Raw genomic sequence first — 26,754 nt, 5'->3', positions numbered from 1 at the left:
AAGTTAACTGAAGCTGACAGAAATTAGATCTTGCAAACAGAGGCCATCTTACCTAATGACAGCAGACTGCAACTCACATCTTAGACAGCAAAGTCTGTATTTTTGCCCTACATTGTATTTCTGCCGTTGTTCTCCATTTTAAACTTTTGTTAAAAATTTCTGGTTTGCCGTTGATGGTCCCAGGGATGGAAGGAAGAGACCAAACAGCCCTGACATGGCAATGAACATGTGTTCCTCTTAAAGCCACTGTTGCCTCTCTCTTTCCTCCTTTCTCTCTCCTTCCCTCCTTCCCTTGACCTCTGTTGTTGCCGTTTCAAGTTTTCCTACACTGGTTTACATCCTTAAGAAGGCAAATATTTCTAGTACTGTATCAAAGCATTGAGTGATATCACCACCAGTTTTAGTCAGCTTACTGTCACAGGAAATGTTTAAATATTTGGGAGTGCCTGGGTGGCTCAGTCTTTTGAGCATCTGACTTTGGCCCAGGTCATGATCTCATGGTTCATGAGTTTGAGCCCTGCATTGGGCTCTCTGCTGTCAGCTCAGGCTGCAGGCTTCGGATCATCCGTCCCTACTCCCCACCCCCACCCTTCCCTCTCCCCTCTCCCTGCTCCTTCCCCCTCTCTCTGCCCCTCCCCTGCTCATATTCTCTTTCTTAAAAAGAATAAACATTACAAAAATAAAAAATAATAAAAAATAAACTTTTGATACAGCTCAAATGTGACCAGTTCCTTCTTGTCACATTCCGTAACAGTTGTCTCATATGTATTTGTCCAGCAATCAAATGAAGGACACCACCTTATTATATATTCCATAGGCGTGCCATCTTATTATTTATTCTATAGGTATCACCAGCTAGAGGTTGGAAAGGAAACTCAAAGCAATTGAGTGCCATTTCATGTTTCTGTTCCTGGTAGCTCTAAATATAAAAATCAAGGTCACTATTATAATTTTATGGAACTTTTCTTTACAAGGCCTTCATTATGAGAAGTACCTTGAGAAAAACAGTGATATTTTCCTCTGCATCTAGGTAGTTAACTTTTGAGCAAGCATGAGAAAGATTTAAAATGATGGAAGATTTGGAATAGCAATGTAATTGGGCTTCTATTGGAGGCTGTTAGCTATTTTCTTCAATATTCCCCTGTAAGCTTTTATTACAGTCTTTGTTAGCTGCTAGCCAATAACCATTATCACTTCTTTCCTTTATAACAAAACACTAATTTTATGGAGGAATTCACATTTTTCCTCCAATTATGTGCTTATGAGGACCCAGCCCCATGTTCCATCACAGATGTGAATCATGGTGGACCTATTCTCTTTGCCTATGAGTGGTCAGGCATGATCAGGTGATGCAGCTTATGGCCAATAAGCTCTGAGTGGAGAGAGTCTTTAGGATTTCTCTGTGAAAGATTTCTTCAGGGGATCAAAAGAAATACATGTAATAAACAGCTCCTTACTTGTTTTTAAGTTTATTTATTTGGAGAGAGAGAGGGAGGAGAGAGAATCCCAAGCAGTCTCCACACTGTCAGTGCAGAGCCTGACGTGGGGCTCTATCGCACGAACTGTGAGACCATGACCTGAGCCAAAATTAAGGGTTAGATGCCCAACCAACGGAGACACACAGGCGCCCAACAGCTCCTCACTTTTTTGCTTAGATTCTTAGAATTGTTGTAGCCCACTTGCTAAATAACATGGAGTTGTTTCCCAATATGTTGAGGGTAGCAAAAAGTAAATATGGAAAAAATTTGGTTCCCAGACATCGTTGACCTACTGATTGAACCACTGCTAGTTGTGCTCCTGGAATTCTTTTTAGAAGACCTATGATGTTTTTAGGATTACATACTTAACTATTTGATTTGAGGATTTTTCTTACTCTTCCTCTACTTCCCAGCCAGCTTCACAGCTCGTGCTTTAAAATGCAATGATAAAATATGTCAAGAGTTCACATTTCTGACAGTGTGCAGACTGTTCTAGTTGTCATCCAAGTATCATTTTTATTAACCTGTTTATAAAGTGACTTGATAGTGTCCGATGACAGACACTAAGTAAAAACTCATTTTCATCACTTAATATTATAAGCGTGGCACCCAAACATGAAATCCTAATTTGGCTAAAACCTCAGGTATATTTAGTGCTACCCAACAGTGCTTTACTGTTTTCTGTTTGTCTATTTTTTGCTAAGCAGTTGATCCAAGATGCCTGGATATGGGTAAATATTAATAGTATATTTTCTTGGCTTTTTGAAATTGGTCAGAATACACAATGCTATAGAGGTTTTTATTGCAATTATCTTCCAGAGTTTAATCAAAGTGCACTTACTGCTGCATATGAAGACCTAGAAATTCTCTCAGTAAAATGTTCCGGGTGGCATTCTTATCATAATGGCTTATTGAGGTCCATTAAATAAAGTAAAATAATATAGAGGTTGTTTTTTCACTGAATACAGTATACATAAATTCTTTTTTAGGTATGTTTAGCGTGCCTTAGAACACTTTGAAATTTTCCACGTGGCTGAAATTGACAAAATGTATGGATCAACTTTTCTTTGTAACAATAACTGAAAAACTTGTAGATATTCTTGTAGATTTTCACATGAAAATGGAGAAAGCTGGGATGATGGATCCCTTCTGAAGTTCTTAGCTGTTTCATGACATGCATTAGACTTTCTGTGATTATCAACACCGTACTGTTGTCTTATTAGGAACCTTTTAGTGGCTGAAGAGAATCGTTTGCTTTGACTCTCACTGTTTGAAAGAAAAGGGATTGTAGAAGTTTTTATACCTGTTTTTGGTCCTATCAAACTGGAAAGGGCACACTCCAGCCTCAAAGACTTTTTCTGAAGGACTTACAGGCCAGAGCTCAATGTATGAGTTTGTTTCCGGACTTGAATTTCTCAAGTTCCAGAGAGACAGACTTCTATTAGGCCACCGGGCTAGAACAGCAATGTTTAGATATTATTTCAATCAAAGAACTGTGTTCCATTACCCTAGGATCTATGTCAAGCTGTGGATTAGGTTAAAAAACCAACAAAAGCTCCTGGTGGTTGAAAGATTATAAGTATTTTGCTACATTACTGCATTGCAGGCGTGAGCACGTTCCTTTAGCGTTTTAGAGTTTCACAGTGTTACAATTAATTAATTGTGTCTATCTAGCTAAAACACTAGTCCGAGTTACCGTCTGCACTTTTAATAAATCCTTTGAATTCCCTTGATCTTTCTCTTTTCTTATCCTGTGTTCTGTAGTACAACTTTCCTAAACCCATGAAACTTTGATTAATGGAATAAAGAATTAGATTCGAGATACCTGTTTTTGTTACACTTCCTTGCTTCTCTGACATTTGGGTCACTTTCAAAGTGTACCTCGGTCTTTCTCACAGATGGTAAATAAAAAAAAACCTCGGAAATTGTAAAGCATTATCATCCTGGCTAATTCGAAATAATTTTTCCACAGTTGTATGTAACTAGCCATTCACTATACACATTCAAGTATAGCATTTCTTTTCTAGAAAGTAGTTGATGTTTCATCATTTTTCTTCCCTGTTTCATTTTTCTGCCCCCAACGGTATGCATGTATGTAAATCAGGTAGAGAATACAGTGGGACCCAAAATATCTTATCAATTGCTCTTTTGATACTGATTTTTATTGTAATCTTTGAGTAAGCACTCCATAGTTTCTTGAATGACCCTGGGTGTGGTTCAGTCAGTTGAGCTTCCAACTTCGGCTCAGGTCATGATCTCATAGTTTGTGGGTTTGAGCCCCGCGTGGGGCTCTGCAACTGAGAGCTCAGAGCCTGGAGTCTATGTAGGATTCTGTGTCTCCCTCTCTCTCTCTACCCCTCCCTCGCTCCCACTCTGTCTCTCTGTGTCCCTCAAAAATAAATAAATGTAAAAAAAAATTTAAAAATCTACTCATAGATTCTAAAAGCCTCTAGTTAATAAAATGAACTGTCCCAGTTTGCTTCAGGTTCTGATATCCAAGTGTAACTATTTTAGAATACCTGTGTTTTTATCCTTGATAGTCTATGCATAGAACTTGATTTGAACCTCCCCCCCCCCACCGCCCCGCTTCAGAATTCATGTTAAATTGTCTTTAATCTCTGTATTTTCCACTTTCTCCTACATCTCTCTCACCACTCTCAGCAAATATAGAAAAGAAGCAGAGCTTCTGCTATAAACGTGCTCCATCCTTGACCCCAGGGGGAACTCATTGCTTCCCAGCTGTGAGGAGTGTATTTCTTAGTAGGGAGCCTGGTCTTCCTTTCACCTGGTGCTGCTGGTATAAGCAGCTATCATGTTCGGATTCAAAGGTGGCCAAGATAGCATCCTGAGGACATGTCCCCGGAATGAAGTAGAACCCACTTCTGTCCAAATGCTGCCAGGTGGGAAGAGGGTTCGGTGCCCTGCTGAGAGCACTGTGATTTGTGGCTGGAATCTGGCAGGAGGGGGGGTCCAGTTAGGAGCACAGAGCCAGCCCGCTTCACTTTGCTGTTTGAGAGTACCTGAAGGAAGATGCAGAACGTGGCTTCTTTCCTTTCTCACAGCTCCTATGAACTCCGTTGGCGATGCAAGGGTCTACCTTATTTATGCTGTGGTGGGGAGATAAAGATGTTGGAATTAAGGGCCCAATAACTTTCATACTCGCACAGTGCCTCCTGAAAAAAAAAATAGCATATTCAGAACAACTCAATTTATTTTCTTTTCTAGAAAATCCTGGGGATTTGGGTGTGTGTGTGTGGGGGGGGGGAACCAACCGACAGGCGGATTTTGGTTGGGGGGGTATCAGCTAAAAAGATAGACTTGTTTCTCCTAAAGATTTTAATGAATGACAATAAAATGAATTATTTTGATACTTTTTTTTTAAATAAAAGGATTTTTTTGGTCTAAAATGGGGCAGAGAGTACATAAATAATGTACTTATTTACAGTACATTTAAGGGATATTCAAACTACAATGGACTTGGTGTGATAATGGGGAGATTATAAGGCATCATGTTTTGCTAAGCAGGAGACACAATTTAAGAGTTAGATTTGTGAAGAATACAACATGTCTTCTTCCCCCCTTCTGTAGTTTCACATTTGGCTAGAGACATTGTTCTCTAAGATTCAACACCTAAAGAATGCCTTTTTTTATATTGCTCAAAGCTGACCTCTGCTTTTAGAAAAGTTTATCTGCACTTTTTCATCTGTTTAGAAACATACATTTTTGGTTAAAAGATCGAAGACAATCTCTCTTTGTCTTTTTTTTTTTTTTTTTTTCCCTGAGCTAGGGAGGTTGAGATAAAAAAGAATGACTGCTTTAAAAGTCACACATGGCTGTAATTTAAGATTTTTTTCCTCTCATTGTCCGTAACAGTTGAAAGAAACCTTCAATGAAAGTTTATTAACTAGGCCAATGCCTGAGGCAATAAAGGTTCATTTATTACCAGTTTCTTGGCTGTTTTTCTTCTTCTATTTTTCGGTTAAACTCCTAGCGTAAGATAATACTTCACAAAATTAAACCTTTGACCTTCTGTAGAGTTAAGTCTCCTTTGATTAGATAAAGTAACAATTTATGGTCCAGCATGAGGTTGCACATGAAATGAATAATTCAATAGACTCCGTGTGGACGGAGGATCTATTGCTTTTGAAAATTTGAATGCTGTTTAAAGGGGGGGAAAGTCTGCTTAAGTGTGTTGTCTTTATTCCGTGTGCACTTTAGCAATATTTCAAAAGGCTTTACTTCCAAGATAAAGTTAGGTTTGAATTTTCTAATTCTCTTAGGAAAGATGTGTGGTAAAAATGATGCCAAAAGCTTGGTAACTCTTCGCACGACTGTCCTATGAGTGAATATGCCAAACATTCCAGGTATTACAAAGGCTGAATTATAAAATTAAATAATTCCCTGAGAAAAGTGACCCTTGCTTTTACAAATAGAGTTCTATAATGATGGGACAATCAGAATATTATAATTTGGGATAACATTATGAGCCACTATTAACGTATCTTAAATCACAATAATATTTAATAACTTTTAACGAGAAGCAATGTCGCAAAAATAAACTATAATAATAATAATAATAATAATAATAATAATAATATTAAGGCAGGTTCTTAATTTTGAAGTCAACCCATTCGGAATTAGGAACCAGTTTCTGGTCATTATGTGGTAACCTTTGTGAATAACAATAATGTTTTTAATTTCATTTTACTTAAGTCACGTTATAAGTTTGGAATGCCATCACTCCTTGCTGGAAGAGTGCTTTTCCAGGTGTCTCTCTCATTTTTCTATGTATTCTTTTAAGAATTGTTTAGGAAGATTGAGAAAAATCTTTGCTCCATCTGTGAAACTATTTTATTGGAATTGCCTAATTACTACAGAACAGATACACATACTTTCAGGCTCAGAACTGATATTTGTTTCAGTCTTCAACTCAGTGGAGGTAGAGAAATGTGTACACAGCACAGGTCCGTGTTTCTCATAAAGCTGTTGTGATTAGCTGGTTGTTTAAATTACTAATTGACATGCAGGAGTTGAATGCTTGAGAGAAGTGTTTTAGTTTTAGTTTGGTTCTTTTTCAATTAGCTTAAATTATTTAAGGTGAATAAATCTACTGCAGTGATTTAGTTTCTTTTAATAGAATCTCATGGTACAACATAAATTAGGTCAAGAGAAGCCACTGGATCAGTATAACTGCAGACTTTGCTCCTAAAGTAAGGGCTATAAGGAAAATTGAGATTTGCTGTGATTTACAGTTGTTTTGAAATAAAGTGAGTTTCTATGAGAATACACAAAAGACTCACATTTCTTGCCATCTTAGGAATTAAGTGGTTCTTTCTGTCATTATGATTTTTGTAGCAAAAAAGGAAACATGAGTAATAACAACCATTGGTAGTCGTTCGTCGACATCCACCTTCTCTGTTCCTAGGTGAGCTGGGTTGCATATACTAATGCAACCTCAGAAGGGAAATCGTTTTAAAGATAGATGGCATTTATTTCTTGAGTGATAAACTACAAGATTGCCTCAAAATCAGACAATTTAAGTGATTTTTGTGCTAAAAATAATTAAGTTAGTTGACTATGATTACAATGAGGTGCCAAGGTAGAGACTTCATCTGTTTAACGGCCCACTGTCTAGGAGATGGCAATCACTTGAGACTATGAACTATAACCTATATTTCTTTTGTAATTTCCCTATCACATGGCAGTACGTATTCTTCTAAATCAATTAGGATTGTTCTTTTCTGTAATCCAACTTTAAAACTTAAACCAAAAACCTGTTTTTCCAAGTACTACAACTGGCCTATCACCATTCACATTTACCTTGTAAACAAATGAGGAAAATAGCTAACTTTTAGGCTGATTATGTCAATTCAATGAAATGTTGACATAAATATTAAAACTTAATGACAAAAGGGTGAAGAATATACTGCCTCAACTAGTCCCTCTGTTCCTGTTGCTTTTCAGTGAACATGGCTGTCTGTTGTTCCCAACCCAGAACCTGACTTCTGTTTACAAAGTGATTGTGTGTGTGTGTGTGTGTGTGTGTGTGTGTGTGTATAATTACATTTCTTCCTGAGTCTTTTCCTTGGAAAAAAAAAAGTATATATTACTATATCAGAAGAAGTGTGTTGTCATACCTTTTCCAGTTACTTCTATTGGATAACTCCCCATAAACAAGACTTTCATGTAAGAAATGGCCACCTCTACAACACTTTTTTCTTATCTCCTCTCCCCTTCTCACCAACAACCACATGCTACCTGATTTCTAGAAAAAGAAAAAAAAAGAGACTTATTGAAGTATCAAAGGATTTAGGAGAGGATTTACATGGTGTTGAGAAACATAGTTGAACATTTGGGGAGATTATTCTTAGGCTAAAATGCCAATGAGGTGACTCTTTTGCAGGAAATTAAATTTATGACACCATTTCCTCTTTTCACTTATTGTACTGCCTGAACTGTCACCGATATATTGACAAGTAGCCTCTTTAAAAAACATCCTTTCAGAATGTCACACACTGTCAGTTATTCTCAGGCTAGTACGAAGCACCTGCCTGGAGTCAATGCACTGAGTAATTTGGGGTGATTGAGTCACGTGAGTAGTAAAATGAATTGCTCCTTAGACAAACATGAGGACATCTAAAGAACAGTTTATTGGAGATGGAATAATAATAAGGGTGCTTTAAAGAAAATTGGAGTCAAAGTTTACCTATTTCTGTTTGTTTCTATTTAGAGTTTGTTCTATGTTCAGGACATAGGAAAATAATTATTTGCTCTTCTCTTTTGTTCTTGTTGTGCTGTAAATAGAGGACTCAGGCTAATATAAATACTGTATTTTACCTGTAGTCCAGGTTGAAAGCTTTGTGCACAAAGTGGAAAGACCATTGTTTCTGTGGCAGATATATTCTAAATTCTATAAAACTGAATTCCAAATGAACAATTTGGTCAGGTTTCTAAATGAAGTCAGCTTTTACTTTCTTTTTTTTTTAATGTATGAAAATTATTGTCAAATTGGTTTCCATTCAGCTTTTACTTTTGACATCATCTGAGTATCTATACCCTTGACTTCCTATGCCGTCTATAAGCTACTTGAGCAAAGGGGATTCATTTTCTTTCAGTGATCCCTTGGTTTACAGTATTCTGTACTTTTCTTTTTACATTTATTGACAGAGTCAGTGTGGTCAATGCTGCACTGGGAGTTAAGGGAATTGGGATCACTCTATCATTATTTAATGGTGTGACTTTATAGAAATGATTAACCTCACTGACCTTAAGTTTCATCATCAGTAAAATAAAAGGGTCGCATTAGATAGTCTTTTTCGTCTCCATGTTTTATAAGTCTAGACCCTGAGTGGCTGTTAACTATTTTTCTAAAGGCAGTAATGTTAACAGATGGAGTAAAAGTGAGAATTTTATATTCAAGAGCTTTTTGTGCCCGAGTTCAACGTTTTAAACATTACCTATTTTCTTATTTTAAGCTGTAGTAATTTAAAATTTTGAATTAATTGTGTTTCAGCTTGATTCTGTGAGTTAGTGATCAGAAGTCGAATGCTTCAAAAACTTCCATGGAGGGGCGCCTGAGTGGCTCGGTTGGTTAAGCATAAGACTCTTGGCTTTTTAGCTCAGGTCGTCATCTCACGGTTCATGAGATGGAACCCTGCGTCAGGCTTTGTGCTGACGGCACGGAGCTTGCTTGCGATTGTCTCTCTCCCTCTTTCTCTGCCCCATCCAACTCTCTCTCTCAAAAAAAAAAAAAAAAAAAGAAAAGAAAAGAATTGAAAAAAATTCCTCAGTGATTTAACACATGGCCAAATAACATAACATCTCCATGGTGTTCCCTCCACCGACTTCACTACTACTATTCCTTTGCTCTGAGGGCTTGAGATTTTAAGCTATTCAGAATAAGAGTGCTAAATTTGATGTCTATTTGATTGATTATTATTATCAATATTATAATAAACTCTTTCCATATGTATCTCCAAATTAGTGGGGGGTTTTGTTAATCCAAACATTTAAAAAATCTAATTAAATCAATTGAAAAGCTGAAAACTGGTGTAGGGAGTGTTTCCATTAATGGCCTTAAAGATCAATTTCCCTTTTCTCTGCAGAATATAAATGTGTTTTAAAGGGCAAGAAAAGTCAGTCTAATGGACATTAGGAGACACATTCACATTCAAAATCTTCAGTCTATTCTGATTCACAATTAAGTTGCTTATTCCAGTTGCTTATCATGTCTGTTATTAATCATTCAAGGGTGAGTACAGGTATATTTCAATCACAATTTCCCTTTATTTAGAAAGTATCGAAAAAATAAATAACTGAAAATTAGTGTCAGTTTTTTAGACAGATGGTATTTAAACAAGGATTGGAAGAAAACAGGGTGAAAAAAGGGTACTGGTATTTTTAAGTTGTTATATTGAGCCAAAAGTTCTTCTAAGACTTGGAGTGATTTCAACTGAGTTGTAATTCAAACTTATATGGAGCTTACAATGCACCTTCCACCGAGTTTTGCAAAGAGTCTATAGGAACTGTCAGGAGCAGAAAGATTACTTCACAGTAATGACTGTTGAATTGAACTATGCTTTTTGATGTTTTACTTTCTGAATTGAATTGTTGGACAAGATTAATTGCACACAGTGAGAGTTTTAAATGAATGGCTATGTAAAGCATTAAGTTTCTCTGTATGCCACTTGGGGGGGAGGGCAGCCAGGAGGTTTAAATGAATAAATGCATTTAATGTGCAAAATGCCTGGGCTAATTTTAAAACTCTTTTACTAACATCCTTTATTGAAAATAGAAACCTACTTTATTCGTCTGTCTTGGTTATATTGCTGTGGTTGAAGTAATTTAATATTCCTGCTTTCCACTAATCTTCTAGTTCAACAGAAGTAAACAATAGGTTTCATAAATTAAAAATACACTCTTCTGAACATGCTTATAAGATTAAAAAAAAAACAAGGCAGTAAACATTTATGACTGAAACAAACTAGATTGTTCAAATACTGCCATGATGTATCATGTATATCAATATGGCACTGATATCAGTTAGAATGCAAACAAGGTTTTAAATGATGTGCCCCTTCATTTCAGCTGGAGAATCCGCTTCACACCATCTGCCTATCAGATGGTTAGGAACCAGGACTGCGTATTAATGCCACATGTTCGATTTTCCTCCTTCTTGTAATGGTTAGATTCATATTGCTAATAGCTGTGCATGAGCACTGTCGATGAAATTTCTGTGACGGTGGAGTGATGAGATATTTATAAGCCGCCTGTCTCCCTGAATAATCAGTAGGAAGAATGCCAGACATAAATAACTTATCAATTCCAGAATATTAATAATAACTACCATTGGCTATAATCTACTGCATCTTTAAAATGGTTTCTTCTAAATTTGGGTGAAGTGACATAGACTAATAAAAAGTCTATCATATAGAAGCTTTGACTGCTTACTATCTCTTACATAGAACTCATTTTATTTAACCATTAGCTTTTGGGAAATACATTTTATATGGAATGTGATGTAAAAGTAGACAACATATCAAACATTTGGAAGTCATCTTGATGTCTTTGAAACCAAAGATCAAAGATTGGACCTTTCAAGTTAATGAGCAAACAAACAGATCAGAGAAAGAATTTGACAGCAATATGTCTCTTTTATTGATATTTATAATCTATAGTTGTAATCTACTCTTTATCACTAGGAGTACTAACTTATTTGAAAGAAATAGAATGGGGATATTTTTCCTTATTTTAGAAAGGCTGGTCAGGATTGTATATGACATTTGAAAGATTTAAAGGCTGTTTTGATAAAAGTTGAAAGCAGAAGAAAAATGCTATCTTTGCAAAGTAAAATAAGACTCTTAAGTGGTGACAATGCCTGCCTCTCTTCCAAATGATAAACCCATGGATTGGTTTTAGGATATTGAATTTGAAGTAGGGAAGGCTTTGTATCAATAGAGCACAGAGGGGAGATTTAGTGATTTTAAGATAAATGTGATCAATGTAGACTACTAAATGAAATGTTTAGATAGAGGCATGGGTTTTAGATTTCCATTTGTCAAGTGGCTAAATTCTCACTCCACACTGTTAGGTTGCTTCTGTCGTAGTTGCATTTTTGTGAGTAACTGAACAAGGGTAAAACTAGACATAAGGACATGATGGATATTCTGAGTTACTTGATAATATTTACTACCATTTGTGGAGGGCTTAGTATGTGCCCATGCTGTTGCATATATTATCTTGCCTTTATTCTCCACAACATCCCTATCAAGTCAGAATTGATATCTCTGTTTTAAAGATGAGAATTTTGAAGTCTTAGGAATTATATAACTTGCAGCAGTATCCCAGATAAATTTGATGCATGTTGTCCAAAGTTTGTATGGCTTTTGGAGTGCTGCTTTTTAACCATCACGTATTTACCCTCTACATGATAGATAGTTTAGGTAACTAGTAATTTCCATGACAGTAACTAAAGATTTTAGCAGAGCATCAAAGGGTGAAAGTAAAAGAAATCTATAAGCCAAGATTAAAAAAACCAAACTTTTAACAGTATGTGGTTAGAAAAGTAATACAGAATTTTCTCTGAAGGAGCAGATCAGAATGAAGCCCACAGAAATGAGTTTGTATCATAATTCGGACAACAATATGAAAAGTCGTGTTTTAAAATTCTGTGTAAAAGCCTATTTATTCTTTTAAATTGTAAATGTAGAGATAGGGAGATTTAATAGGAAAGAAAAAGAAACCTAAATCTTTTTGCATGATATAAGGCTTATGGTCTTTAACCTAGTTTTGATATACAATCCCTTTCGTGAGGGCCAACTGGAGGTCTGGCAGTATACAAACTATGACTTACTATCCTTCCTGTGAAGGAAAATGTCTTTTTTTAACAAAATGTTTCTTAGTCCATTATCTTATTAGTGCCAAATGAGTTTTAAGAATACATTTAAGTGTCTCCATTGTTAATTACATTGGATTTAGAATGTTTTTTAATATTCTTAAAAAATATTTATTTACTTGTGAGAGAGAGAGCAAAGGGCAGAAAGAGAAGGGGACAGAGGATCCCAAGCAGGCTCCGTGCTGACAGCAGAGAGCCCAACATGGAGCTTGAACTCACAGACAGTGAGATCATGACCTGAGCTGAGGTCGGGTGCTTAACCCACTGAGTCATCCAGGTGCCCCTGGATTTAGAATCTTTTCAAATAAAATGAAATTATTTCATATTTGTCTTGTCAGTTCAGTACGTGTTTCTGTTTTGGTGTATGAGATACTTTCACTGTGCTCTGAGAGCATAAAAAAGTGAGTTTGGTGAGGTAAGATAGGTGGGTTAATCATTCCTTAGTGTAAGAGATCATTCATTTGTTCCTTCCTCATATGACGATACACACACATACTCTGTCTCTCTCTTTCTCTCTCTTTCTCTCTCTCTCTCTCTCTGTCTTATATCTATCTCTATATATTTGTTATGTTTCCCCCAATGAGAGAAAGAATTCTTACCAATTCAAGAATCCAAAGTGATTACCCAAGCTTTTCAGTAACAGTTATTGTACATGCCAAATAGATTCATGCATGTAAGTGGTTGCTGGAATTAGTAATGTACATGACTGCTGCATCAATAACATACCGACGTGCTGCATTACGTGGCTTACCTTTTCACTTCCGCTGTGGTAGGCCAAAGGCACACGAAGATTCATTTTTATTAAAGTCTGCATCCCACTAGAGCAGTACATCTCAAACTATGATTCCTTCGTCCAGCCTAATTTTGTGTTTTAACAAGTTCCCTTGTTGATTCTGAAGCACACTCGCTTTTGAAAACAACTGTGATGTCTACTCAGTTAAGAAACTTTGATTATGAGATGCAGACACACTTTAGTGTAAATTACTGTCCTCAAATAATCTAAGGGCAGTAAGCCCTCAGAATCAACCTGTTTGTTGACTGGTAAAAACACAGATTCCTCAGCCCATCCCAGACAGTCTGTGACTGTGTCCTTGGAGAAGATAACCTCTAACTACCATGCATGATGGCTGGATTTGATGTTGACTCTCACTTTAAGAAATACTGAATTACCTAAGTCTGAGATAAAAATGGTTCATCTTGCTTGGGAAGAATTAAAAGCAGTGGTAAATTTGCAATATAATGTACTTCAAGGTGGGCTACTGAAGGAGGACATAACAAAAATTCTCACTTAAGAAAGGGTCAGTGAGGGGTGCCTGGGTGGCTCTGTTGGTTAAGGGTCCCAGGTTATGATCTCACAGCTCGTGAGTTCAGGCCCCTGATCAGGCTCTGTGCATCCGGCTCTCAGAGCCTGGAGCCCGCTTCGGATTCTGTGTCTCCCTCTCTCTCTGTCCCTCCCCTGCTCGCTGTCTGTCTGTCTCTCTCTCTCAAAGTAAACATTAAAAAAAAAAAAAAGAAAAGGGTGAGGCAGGGAGGTAAATGTTAGGGGTTCCCAGTATTTACACAAGTAGGCAATTCTTGGTTACATGAAAATGTTTTCACAGTTTGAATTCTCTATAAAGTATAGACCAAAAGCGAGACTTATTTTGTGAATTTATAACATTTTTTTTTCAAAGACAACTTAATTTTGGAGCAAAATGTACAATGGGACTTCTTTCTAAGAGCAAGTTGGGGGGGCGGGATTTGAGAATTACATCAGAGATTTGAAAGGGCCATTGCAAGGCCAACAGGAAGTGCAATAAATACAGAGGGCGGATGAGCCTTTTGTGATCCTCTCCAGCCCTAGGCAGATGTAGCTTGGGAGAGTCATGCTTTATATTAAATTAATGAAATTTGCTGCTCCTAATATATTCACATTGATTGTAACATAAACATAATGCTTTAAATTACTTACACAGATATTGTCAAAATAGTGACCATATTTCTCCTGTGGCTTTCCAAGTAGTCTAGTCTCAGAAGTGTTTTTTCATTCTGTGAGAGTTTGTGGCAGGCATTGTGGTAGATGTTTGGGATACATATATTAAGGAAGTATTTCTGTCCTTTTGGTGTTATAACCTAGTTAGAGGAGCTAGCTTTAAACGTAACCTCCCCCCTCCTAAAAAAGAGCACTAAAGAAGTCAAGAGTTTCTCTGCTCAGATTGCACATTGTAATGTCCTGAGGAACAGTAAACTCAACCCCAAAATATACAGGTGCAGCAGTCCCAGCCAGAATCCTCATAGGGTAGGGCTCAGCTATTTGCATGGCTTAAAAGCTCCATGAGTGATTCTGATGCACAAAGGATGGTAGAGTCACATACACAAACCAGTGGATGGCTAGCTCTACTCTTGAGGGGTAGGGAAGGTCAGCTCTTTAAAAGAAGTACGTTTTGGAGTGCCTGGATGGCTCACATTGGTTAAACGCCTTTCTCAGGCTCAGGTCATGATCTCAGTTTCTGAGTTTGAGCCCCACATTGGGCTCTCTGCTGTTAGCACAGAGCCCACTTTAGATCCTCTGTCCCCCTCTCTTCCTGCCCCTCCCCTACTCATGCTCTTTCTCTCTCAAAAATAAAGAAATACATATATTTTTTTTAATTTTGAAAGAAGTATATTTTGAGCTGATTCTTGAAATGTTGATAGCTATTTCTCAGGTAGATTGAAGAGTTAGGAACCTGAGCTCACTTCTCCTAGAGCATAATATTTACGCCATCAGATAAGGGACACAGGGGCTGGTCTGGGGTAGGGGCAGGGACAGGGATTAGGGAGCTTTTCTAGAAGTGGGAACAACCTGGACACAGTCTGGCTTGGAAGAAGGAATGTGGTCCATTTGAGGAAATGGGAGAAGGCTGAAGTGTCTGTAGCACAAAGAGGAAGTGGGACCTGGGCGAACACACAGTGCTACGTGGACAGGCAGGGGACTGAGCGTGAAGGGCGCGGACAGCCATGTGAAGTGCCCCACTTGCTTCTAAGAGTAGGCATTTGGGGCGCCTGGATGGCGCAGTCGGTTAAGCGTCCGACTTCAGCCAGGTCACGATCTCGCGGTCCGTGAGTTCGAGCCCCGCGTGGGGCTCTGGGCTGATGGCTCGGAGCCTGGAGCCTGTTTCCGATTCTGTGTCTCCCTCTCTCTCTGCCCCTCCCCCGTTCATGCTCTGTCTCTCTCTGTCCCAAAAAAATAAATAAACGTTGAAAAAAAAAAATTAAAAAAAAAAAAAAGAGTAGGCATTGAATGTCATGATTGGATTTTCCTTTCTACAAGATTATGTTGACTGCTGTATGAGTAGTAAGAGGTTGGAAACGGGGAAAGGGGAAGCTGTTGAGAGGCTATTGCAGGACTCCACTGAAGAAAAGGCAGCAGCTGGCACTAGAGGGAGCCGGGAAAATGGAGAAAATTGCTTGAATTTGAAAGCTATTAAAGTGTTAGAATTGTGAGCCAGATGAGTTAGTGGAACTAAAATCAGCAACTGCTGAAAATGTCATAGTTTTTTTTTTTTTTTTTTCCTGCCTTCATTAAACTAGACTAACAATTCAGTATTTAAAAGTATTATAGCCCGGGTGGTTCATTTGGTTTGACGTCCCACTCTTGATTTTGGGTCCATTCATGATCTTGGTGTCATGGAATCGAGCCCCACGTTGGGCTCCATGCTGAGCATGGAGTCTGCCTGAGATTCTCTCTCTCTCTCTCTCTCTCTCTCTCCCCCTCTCTCCCTCTGTGGCTCTCCCTCCCTCTCAAATAAAAGTAAAAATAGTGCAATACTTCTTATAAAAAATTATTAGATAGTTCAGTTTTATCATGTATGGGTCACACACTTCTAGGAGTCCCCCTTATCTGCAGTTTCCTTTCGCCTGTCCCCAGGTCAACCATGGCCTGGAAGCAGATGATCCTCTTTCTGAAAAATCATCAGAAGGTCAATAGGAGCCTAATGCCAGGTCACAGTGCTTGTGTCATTCACCTTACTTCATCTCATCATGTAGGCAATTTATCATCTCACATCATCATAAGAAGTGTGAGTGCAGTACAATGAGATATTTTGAGGGAGAGAGAGACTGCATTCACATAACTTTTATTACAGTATATTGTAATTGTTCTATTTTATTGTTGTGAATCTCTTTCTGCCTAATTTATAAATTAAAGTTTGTCATATGTATGTATATATAGAAAAAAAGCATGGTATACCTAAGATTCAGTACTATCTGTAGTTTCAGGCATCCAATGGGGGGGGGGGGTCTTGGAACATGTCTCCCATGGATAGAGGGGGAACCACCGTATACCTTTTGAAATTTGTATTAGAAATGTAAAACCGTGGGGATAAACTGCCAAGTGGACAAGTAGAAGAGTACCATTCGTAAGATCAGATAAATAAAATTATAAAAAAATATTTTGAAAAGTCAAGGGTTAAAGAGAGAAGTAAGATTCTTCTAGCTAAGGGGGCTATGGCCAGTCCACCATATCCTGCAAGAATCATGGCTAGGACTGGGCTTTTTGAGGAACTAGAATACCTAGTGTTTAATAGCATGATGTGGCCTTCTTCACATAGTCTATCTCATTTAATCCTCATATTATCCCTTTGCGAATAGAATGAATTTACAGGTGAAGAAACAATATTCAAAAAGGCTTTATGGCTGGTCTAAGGCTATATCACACATAGTTATGTTTCAAATTCAGTAGAATTTGATTCAGATCTATATAATAATAACAGTCAGATCTCAAGTTGTAGTTTTATCTTCCTTATTTGAATACAAGATATACCTGCTGCATAAAGCAAAGATAAAGACCCTGCAAGTGTTATACGGTAGAGATGAGGCCACACCGGGTAATGAAGGGAAGGGACACGTAGGATAGTCACATTTGTGACAAGGCAAAATCGAGGAAGAGAGAGTTGCTGGGAAACATGAGAATTTTAACAGGAAAGAAAATGTTCTGAAACACCTTTGAAGGAAATGAGTAACTGGGGAGTAAATTCAATCATAGGAAGATGAGAGAATCCGTTCAAGTTGGGACTTAAAAGGCAACAAATGTACAGTGTAGACCCAGATGAATTCTTTGAGTTTACATCAGTGCCTTTTTAGAGGGTGGTTATCAGTTTTTCACTCAAAGATCCATTCTGAAGGTCTTGTTGCATTGGGCTAAAAGGCCTCTTTGGTCTGATCTGAAGGAAAGGTGAGCTCTCCTAACATCTATAAAAAAAAAAAGCAGAGATTTCTAGGGGGAAAAAAAGACTTTCTTATAATTTCTGAGGCTGTAACATTTGCTGTAGAAACTAGAAGCGATGATTAGTGGGGAGGAAAAGAGGAGAGAGGTGTTCAGTCTCTAATCCACCAGCTGGGAGTGGAAATAAATCACACAGATAAATTCAAACCGAGTTGAAGCACCGTAGTCAGAAACTCTGAAGCAGCCATAGCAAAAAGAGTATGGGGAGCAGGGATATCTATATCCTCTCCTAGACTGCTAAAGTTTCAGAATTAGGGGAGATTATTCAGGTATTGCAGTGTCTGCCATTTTACAGGAGAGGGATGCCAGGATAAAGTGAACTCACTTGGTAAAAGTTCACACGTTTAAGGAAAGCCAACCACTCCCTTCCTCCAAAACCTCTCTGGCTATCTATAGCCTGTACATAAAGCATGGCCTTAGCTTTCTGCTCTTCCATAATCTGGCCTCAAATTCTATTTCTAGTCTCACGTCCATTCCTATCTACCTCCTGTTCTCTGGATGAACAGAGGTGAACTGTTCTGGACAAACATGGCACAGTGGTTAAAAGTGTTAACCCTGGGGCTAGAAGGCTGGGGGATGAGAGGTCAGGGAAGTGAGCTGTGGAGCAAGGCCGTTCCAGACAAAGGGAGTGGTATGTGTGAAAGCACAGAAGAAGCAGGGTATGTACGCGTATTGGTGGCATGTTCAGGTAGCTGGAGGGGGGCCTGAGGATGCGGAAATGGAGTGATTAGGTAGGTTTACATTTTTTAGTGAAAGGTTTTATGAATTGAGCTGAGCAGTTCAGACTCCCGCCTCCAGGCAGCTGTGGAGGATTTTAAGCAGAGAATAACATATTCTAATTGATCTGTTTGAGAGAGGATTCTGGATGCATTTCTACTCCTCTCCTTCTATGTATGAATTATGTCTCTGCTAATATTTGGTTTGAGAGTTTACAGTGCATCCTCCCCATTATATCAATGTTGTTTCACTGGCTAGTCGGGAATGAATATATGTTATCAGAGTGTGGCATGAAGGAATCAGATCCTCTAATATGTTTGTATGTGTGCTCTACAAAGTACATGGGCTACTACATGAAAAGATCAGAATGTGAATTACCTTGTTTTTAATTTATTCTGTTAAGGTCTGACAGCAGCAGCTGCAGCAGCGGCCGCTGCTACCAACGCAGCCATCGCCGAAGCAATGAAGGTGAAAAAAATCAAATTGGAAGCCATGAGCAACTATCATGCCAGTAATAACCAACATGGAGCAGATTCTGAAAATGGCGACATGAATTCAAGTGTTGGTAAGTTTTATGTTCACGGAAACTTTTGTGATCATGTCGCTATCAAATTACTTTCTTTTCCAGAACAATACTATTCGTTTTTAGCTTCAAACACAGTGTATATTTTGGAGATACGATTTTGTCCCTCTAACAACATGCACTCTGACTAAATAATTAACGACATAATTTTTTGCTATATGATCAACTTCATGTAGGCAACTTCTACTAACACTTAGTTTACATCTTTTGTACCACGATTAAGTGCTAATAATCAGAATTTTAAAAGATTGATTACAGGTATGGTGACAAGAATATTTACAAACAAACCCATACTTTATCTTTTTGATTCCTAATGGATGTGTTATCAAATATGTTTGCATCAGCAGTGGAACATATAAACTTAACCCTTTCATGTGCTGCCAAGAATAAGAATAATGTTGACAATTCATTCTATAAACAACTATAACCAATCTTTCTCGTCGTGCATGTACAACTTTGAATTTTCTTGATTTTTTTTTCTTTCATGAGATGTGGAGAAAGAGAGGAAAAATTAATAGTCACCATTTAAACCAAAACCAACACCTTTCTCTTCTCAGAGTTCGTTTGAGTAGTTTGTTTTTTCAAACACAACTTCAAATGTGAGTTAACTTTTTTATTGATGATATCTTTAGCATCTATGTGTTGGTGAGATAAAGCATTGTATTCCGCCACTGCACTGTATTGTTTCTCTTTAAAATGTAGAAATCCTGCTCAAATTATAATTTAACAAGAGAAATGGGGAGACTACAAGAGATGTGTAAGATACTATATCCAACATATTTTCATGAAGGATGCAATAATTTATGGCAGTTCAATTAAATTTTCTTTTCCATGCAGTATGCTAATAGATTATTTCTTTAGATAATCAGCAGCTCTCTACTTCTGTCTAATGTCAGATAGTTAAGGGCATGTAAGGGATTTCAGTAATAATCATTCATACAACAGTTCATGGAAGCATACACTAGATGTGAATGTTCGAGTAGGCAGTAATTTCTAAATATATACACAAAACACAAAACACAAACTACCATTGCTTCAGTGATGCCAAAGGGTGGCTTCTAATGTAAAAAAGGAAAAAAAAAATAAATAGAATTTTTCCATAGCACCACACAAGAGAAGTAACAAAGGCGTGGCAATAATGCGTTTGATTTGAGAATAGGTTATAAAGAAAGTGGTGGCAATTCTTAGAAGGTTGAAAAGATGTGAAAGAGAGCCAAAGCCATGGCTTTACAGCTGGAAGGGATGAAGAAAAACATGAGGGCTTGCATTTGCAGTGCTTCTAGGGACAGGATGGAGGGCAGCAGGGTTGTTAAGGTCATGGTTCACACACATAAATTCAGACTTTTAAACACTAAAAACAGTTTTGAAGTAAAGTGAATGAATTATAATTCTCTTTTTGGAACTCTTAAGTACATTTTTTTAAATAAGCAATCTCTTGCTTTGGCCTATAAAGTAGAACAAAATTAGACACTTTTAAAAACAAGTAATTGGCCACTATAAATTTTAGTTACCATTGCAAAACAATCTGGAATGTTTTTAAAAATTTAGAAGAGTGAGCCTTTAATGCAGGCTGTTCTTAATAGTTGGTGTTGGGAGGAGGAATATTTAAATTAGGCAATTTAATAACGTTGAAAACAAAAGATATTAAAGCATGATATCTCTGTTTGAGTTTCCTGAGCAGCAGAGGAGAAGTTGACTTTGGAAAAACCAATAGGCATAAGATAAGGAGAACATGGCTCATAATTAGGCATTGACATACATTTAATACTTGATATTATAGACTAACATTTGCCTAGTGACCAAATTGTGGTTTATGGGCTACCATAATGACTTAAAAAGAAACAATTTGAATTTTCCTTTTTGTGTACTTGGAAGAAATTATCACTTTTCTTCTATCAGGGTATTTAGTTGGTAGTTTAGATTGTTTTTTAGTTTTGACCCCCGCCCCATCCAACACCAATTTGAGTCAAGAGCAGAAGTTTGAATTTTCCTACAGAGTCTTAATATTTTTAGAGTGTGTTAACATTGGTGTTACTGCTAGTCTTGAGGCATGTAGATCATTTCTGTTAGATATCTGTAGCTGATTTGGGAGTAAAATGTTGTCATTGTCATTTTTTATTCTTTTCTCAAATACCACTGCCCTCTAAGAATTTATGATTTATTATACTTCCAGAGCCCATCCCCCTCCTTTTTCTAGACATCAAGACAGGAGAGTTTGGTGGAGGGGTAGGGGAGGAAGGGGAGGGAAAGTCCAGGGCACCATGGGGTTGAGCCTGCACAGACCAAAATAGTGGCTGAACAGAGCAGTTGCTTTATCTGGCCCCCAGTCTTCTAAGATTCTGCCAGCAGTCCCTGTCTCCTGGTAAGTGTTCAGCAATTACCTCTTCTGTGGCTTTGGGAAGTTCTGTAAACTTTCTGAGCCTAACATTCCATATCTGGAAAATGGCATAATAATATCTACATCATGAGAACTACAGGAGATCCTATTTATCAAGTGTTTCTCACTTCCTTTCTCGCTTCCTTTCCTGTTTTTCTACTCTCTGTTAGGTGTCTATTAAGCTGCAGGCCTATGAGTAAATTTTGGGGGGAGCTGTTGTGTGCATTTGATTGTCACTCATTTGGATTTTGTTGTGCATTTGATTGTCACTCATTCTAGTAACATCAAATGATGATAATACAGTCCCGGCGCTCAGGGGGCATACAGTCTATGGGAGGGATGGCTACATAAGTAGGCAGTCATAACAGGATGTACTACATCCGGGAGCTTCGGCGGGCATGAGGTGCTTAGGAAGTGGTACTGAAGCAGATGAATTCCAGGAGGGATCCCAAGAATCTGAAAGGCCTATATTTCAGAATACAAACTTAGTACTCTCATGAATCTATCAATTGTCTCTTTGAAGGAGTGAAACCCCTCGGAGAGGTGCTACTTACATGATGTATCGTTGCTGCTCAGCCATGCCCCAATACAGTGACGTTTTTGAAATCAATTCAGGTTTCTTTTTTCTCTCATACTCCTCTGGCTCGCGAGTTCTGTTAAAAGTTTTAGACTTTCCTATGTAGGAACATTATTCCCCCCTCCACCGCCACCTGAGTCATAAGGAAATCCTTATTGCCCCAGAGAACAGATTTTGGTTTTGCCTGGTTTGATTCCATTTAGTGAGGTGAAGAGAGATTTTTTATTACACATGACTCCTTTTGGTTCTTATTATGAATTGTAAAAATTAGCCAAAAAAAAGGTGTTTAAAGAAATCTGTGACACTGATACATAATTATTTTATGTCCCAACTTTACATGGTAACCTTGAGCTCACATCTCTCCAACAGAATGATCACTTTAGGAAGAAGTGAGGACTTCAGGATAGATCCGAGGGAGGCATCAGCACGCTGAGTAAAATATATGGCCGTGTCTCCATTCTCCCTCATCCACAATCAATTGGATTCTTTTAGTTTAATATTTACTTGCTAAGATGAGATGCTAGTCTGCATGGTGATAAACAGTCTGCTCCTGGCATCTGAAGGTGACCTGTCAGTTCATATGGACAAATCTCCTGCTTACTGAAATGTACAAAATAAATCATTAAAGCAGGCAGGTGCTCATTCCCAGATTTAAATCACCATAGATTTATGATTTGAATTAATGCTTCATTTGGCCATAGAAATAGATGCCGAGACAAATGATATGCACTGGTTGGGGTTTCCATACTGTAGCCATCCTGATATTGATTACTGAGATGTCTTTGCAATCTCTTGTTTATATCAAGTACTATCTTGTGACAGGTTGGCTGATATGAGCTACATCGCAGATAAGAAGGAAAAATGTCCTGGATTCTTTTTAGTGGCAACACTATCCACAACATACAGGCCAGATAAATTGCTATTTTTTTGCTTTAAGGACTGATCTACATAACCAGCTTAAAAAAATGCCGTTTGGAAATTGGGACTGGGATATTGGAAAGGTAGAATTTAAAACCGGTGAACCCAAGGTCAATTCCATAGTATCTATAGCTGTGTTTTTATCTGCTTATCTTTTTTTGAGAATCATGCACATTTTTGAGGATACTAAATTAATCACAATCGATTTAATCTAAATAAAGGAAACTTATTTTTACTTCTAGTTTTTAAATGCTGTATAAATATTGACATAGTGAGCATCTCAGTAGTTTCTATGTTATTTAAATACTTGCTAAACCTAGTATCTTATTCCCTTAACTAATGACAACAAAGGAAATGACTCTTTAAAGATAAATACATTAAATATTATTCCCAAGTGCAAGACTTTGTGGACTATAATTTACCAAGAGGCAGGAAAAGACTGCATTTTTACCTTCTCTTAACATTTTATTTAAGGAAAACACTATGTACACAGTTTAAAGAATACTCGGAGGATTTAAGAGGGACCTTTGCCACTAGCTAATATCTGACTCATAGAACTGGTAAACAGCTATCAACAATAGTAGATTGCTTGCTTAGTAGGAAATGAGTTCATATCTATTCAAAATGTGATCTCAAAACAGATGTCCCAAGAAAATCTCATTGTTTAAACTATAGGCAGAACCCCCTAACTGCTGTTATTTCTTTAAGGAAGTGAAGTCATCTTAAGACTTCAGAATGTCTCTTTCTGAACACTGTGGAACACAAGCAAGGGGACACTGATGCAGTGATCCACAAACTGAACGCATTTCACATGCCCAAAATGTACGATTCGTTTTCGTTTTCTTAAATTTGCAATAGTTAACAACGATGTAGGAGGTTCAAGTAAACACAAGAACTTGAGTTTGGGATGAACAGCTGTGTTCTTCCATGATATTCCTTAATTGTTATTTCTGTCCATCAACCAGCAACAATAACAACAGCAACAACAACAAAAAATGAGTGGGGAAAAAAAAAGCCAGGCAGATAGGAGATAAAATTATCTTACCCAGCTGACCATCCCCTTATCTTTTTTTTAAAAACCATTCCTACAGAAGTAGAATAGTTTATACTGTAGTCATTTCCTTTCTTCTAACTCACGTGTGTATTTGGAAGGAAAAAATTAATTTTATGATCTCAGGAAAAAGTCTTAGAGACCTTGAGAAAGCAAATAAAAGGAAACTGAGAACACAGGCCACCAAGCAGAGCTCTGCAGTTGCACATTGGATCCTCTGCCTTGGCAATGTTAATGAACCTCAAATCCTTCCTATAATTAGATGAGGGAATTGCTTATATTTTCAAACAGATGATGCTGCTATAATGAAACGATTGACAGGGAATTTAAGAGTGTCTACAGTAGTCATTTGGTTTCTGTTATAAAAAAAAAAGTTTAAAAAGAAGATTGGCTTTAGACATAGGTCCTGAGAGAGGTAGTAATTTACATAGCATGCTATGACAGGTGTCTTTGTATAGTAAGGAAATAAAATGGAAGACTAGAGAAATGATGGGCAGGTACAGCAATTTTTTGGGGAGGGGTGTCCTATGCTTATTCTGCTTAGGTTCTTTAAAAGGGGCCGAGGCTCAAGAGATGGATCCGGATTGAGTGCACAGCTGTAACTGCTGATGAGCTAATTGCTCCTTATCTCTCAGCCCCATTCATCTTCATTTTTTACCAATTACTGAGAATTATCTGTGTTCTCAGTTGGATATGAGAGTTAATCCTTTTTGGTTAAGCTGGCAGTACTGTGAGCAGATTCCAAATCGGAGGGTGAAAAAGCCAGAGCAAGCTTGCTCTAAAAATGTCTCCAGTTCAATTACAGTATCACTGATTCATAAGAAATTTGCCATTGTTTAACAGATTTAATGTGGAAAGTTTTTTTTTTTCAAACTTTCTTAATGTTTCTCTGCCTAACAATGATTTGTAAGATCCTTCTTCCTGTCTGATGAGTAAATTTAACAATATTAACAGCCAGGATCTTGTAAACATGGAAACACACACAGGACTACCCTAAAAGGCCAAAAAGATTCTGACATGTGAAATGAGAAATATTTTAGAACTGATAGCTGTCAATTTATATATAAACACTTTAAATCAATGCTTTTGCCCTGTGACTTCACATATGGTGAGGGAAGTATATCCAAACATAAACCTTTTCACAAATGTCACATTAGTGGAATTTTAATGGAAGGACCACATAAGCATCTCTTAAAAGTGTAGGAACTGCCATGGTTTGTAATTCAATCGATTGTGAATAAGCCATATGGTTCACATCATTCCCTATGCAAAAGATGTCTTCATATCCTGACATTTCACACAAAATTGGTTACCCCAACATTAAAAAACTAAGAAGTGGTAAGCTACTCTTTCATAAATTTTAATGCATTTGTGGGTATTTAATATTTCTGGCATTTTCATCATTATATGTTTTAAGTATGGTTATCTAATGTGAAAATATAAAGAATAAACAGCTAACTTGAAACAAAATTATCAAAAATCACTGTCTAAAATTTAAACATCTTCTAGCATGACCAAGATAAGTCCTTTTAGATGCATTCACAAACTGAGGTGGGAGAGCAGGAAGCAAAATATGTCAGAAGACTTTGCTTCTAGTAATAACACAGCTAATAAATAACATAGCTACTTAGATAAGTCTCTTAATTTCTCAGTTTTCTTATTAATAAATAAGCAGCTCGACACTCAGTTACCTTCTTGGCTCTAACATTCTTTGATTTTTCAAAACACCATAGAAGATAAAAGACAAAAAAGTATACTTTATGGTGATTTCTAAAATAAAATCTAAACCTAAAATAACATAAATGTCCAAAACAAGGCACCATTGAGTATATTTTAATACATAATTTCACATATAACTGTAACCATTACATATAATACATAAGGGTAGAACATATTTATTTTGAATGTAAGAAAAAAAGATGATATAGAATTTTATACCCTTATACTGTGTATGTGGATACATATATAGATATCTATATATAGTTATATATATATATATATAGTTATATATAGATATCTATATATGTATCTATATATATTGATATATATATCAATATATATATAGATACATATATAGATATCTATATATAGTTATATAGATATCTATATATGTATCTATATATATATTGATATATATATCTCCATTTCATTAGAGTTGGAAGTAACTGGACAAGAATTTATGTTGTAATGTTCTTGTGGAAGAATTATGAATAGTTTCACAAAAAATATAAGATGGCTTTAAATTAGATTATTTTAAAATGACATGTGAGTGTGTTATAAACTAGTCATTTTATTAGGCCCTTTTTTGTGATTTTCTCTAGAAAGTGGATGGCATCATTTTCCATTTTCTGTCATGACATTTTTGATCTTTATTGGTTATACGAAAGAATAGAAACACCAGTGATCATAACAGGTGACTGTGGAAAAAAATACATTTCTGTTTTGAAAAGAACACTTTTCTCATTAAAAAATTTTTGAGCATATATTTCTGAATCCATGCTTACATATTAATAAAATCATTAGAGTTTGATCAGTAACAAGAACTAGCTTCTTGTGTAAATTATTAAATATATTTCACGGCATAGATAAGTGGAGTGCAGAGAATGTTTCCACTTTTTTTTCAGTGTTTGCTTCATTTTCCTGAAGTTTTTTAATTTATATGGACAGTTGAAGAACATAATTAGAAAATATTAGCCTAATGTTTTTGCTTTAGTTTTAATATTGCTTGTTCCTACTAATGACAGGATAATGAAGTAAGCCTGATAATTCAAGCATTTCATATTAAGAAATGTAAATTGAATTATTTTAGTTGGTGCTCTACTCTTGTAATCATAAGACATAAGGAAATGGGATTTCTATCTACTTGGATATGTTGTATGGTAGACTCTACCACATTCCAGGAGATTGAGAGCATTTA

At 36.9% G+C, this 26,754-nt stretch overlaps 1 protein-coding gene across 2 annotated transcripts in view; it reads left to right on the top strand.

Annotated features, from left to right (window-relative positions):
* The window catches only part of DACH1 (dachshund family transcription factor 1), a 436,009-nt gene that overhangs the window by 222,098 nt on the left and 187,157 nt on the right, over positions 1-26,754 (top strand). For both annotated transcript variants that reach the window (XM_045478718.1, XM_045478710.1), the window contains exon 3: positions 18,735-18,896. In XM_045478718.1, coding sequence (XP_045334674.1) covers positions 18,735-18,896 — 162 coding nt within the window. The remainder of the gene's footprint in view (positions 1-18,734; positions 18,897-26,754) is intronic.

This window comes from Leopardus geoffroyi, chromosome A1, assembly GCF_018350155.1.
Source record: "Leopardus geoffroyi isolate Oge1 chromosome A1, O.geoffroyi_Oge1_pat1.0, whole genome shotgun sequence".
In the NCBI taxonomy this organism is placed as follows: Eukaryota; Metazoa; Chordata; class Mammalia; order Carnivora; family Felidae; genus Leopardus; species Leopardus geoffroyi.
This window is presented reverse-complemented; position numbering and strand designations above follow the sequence as displayed.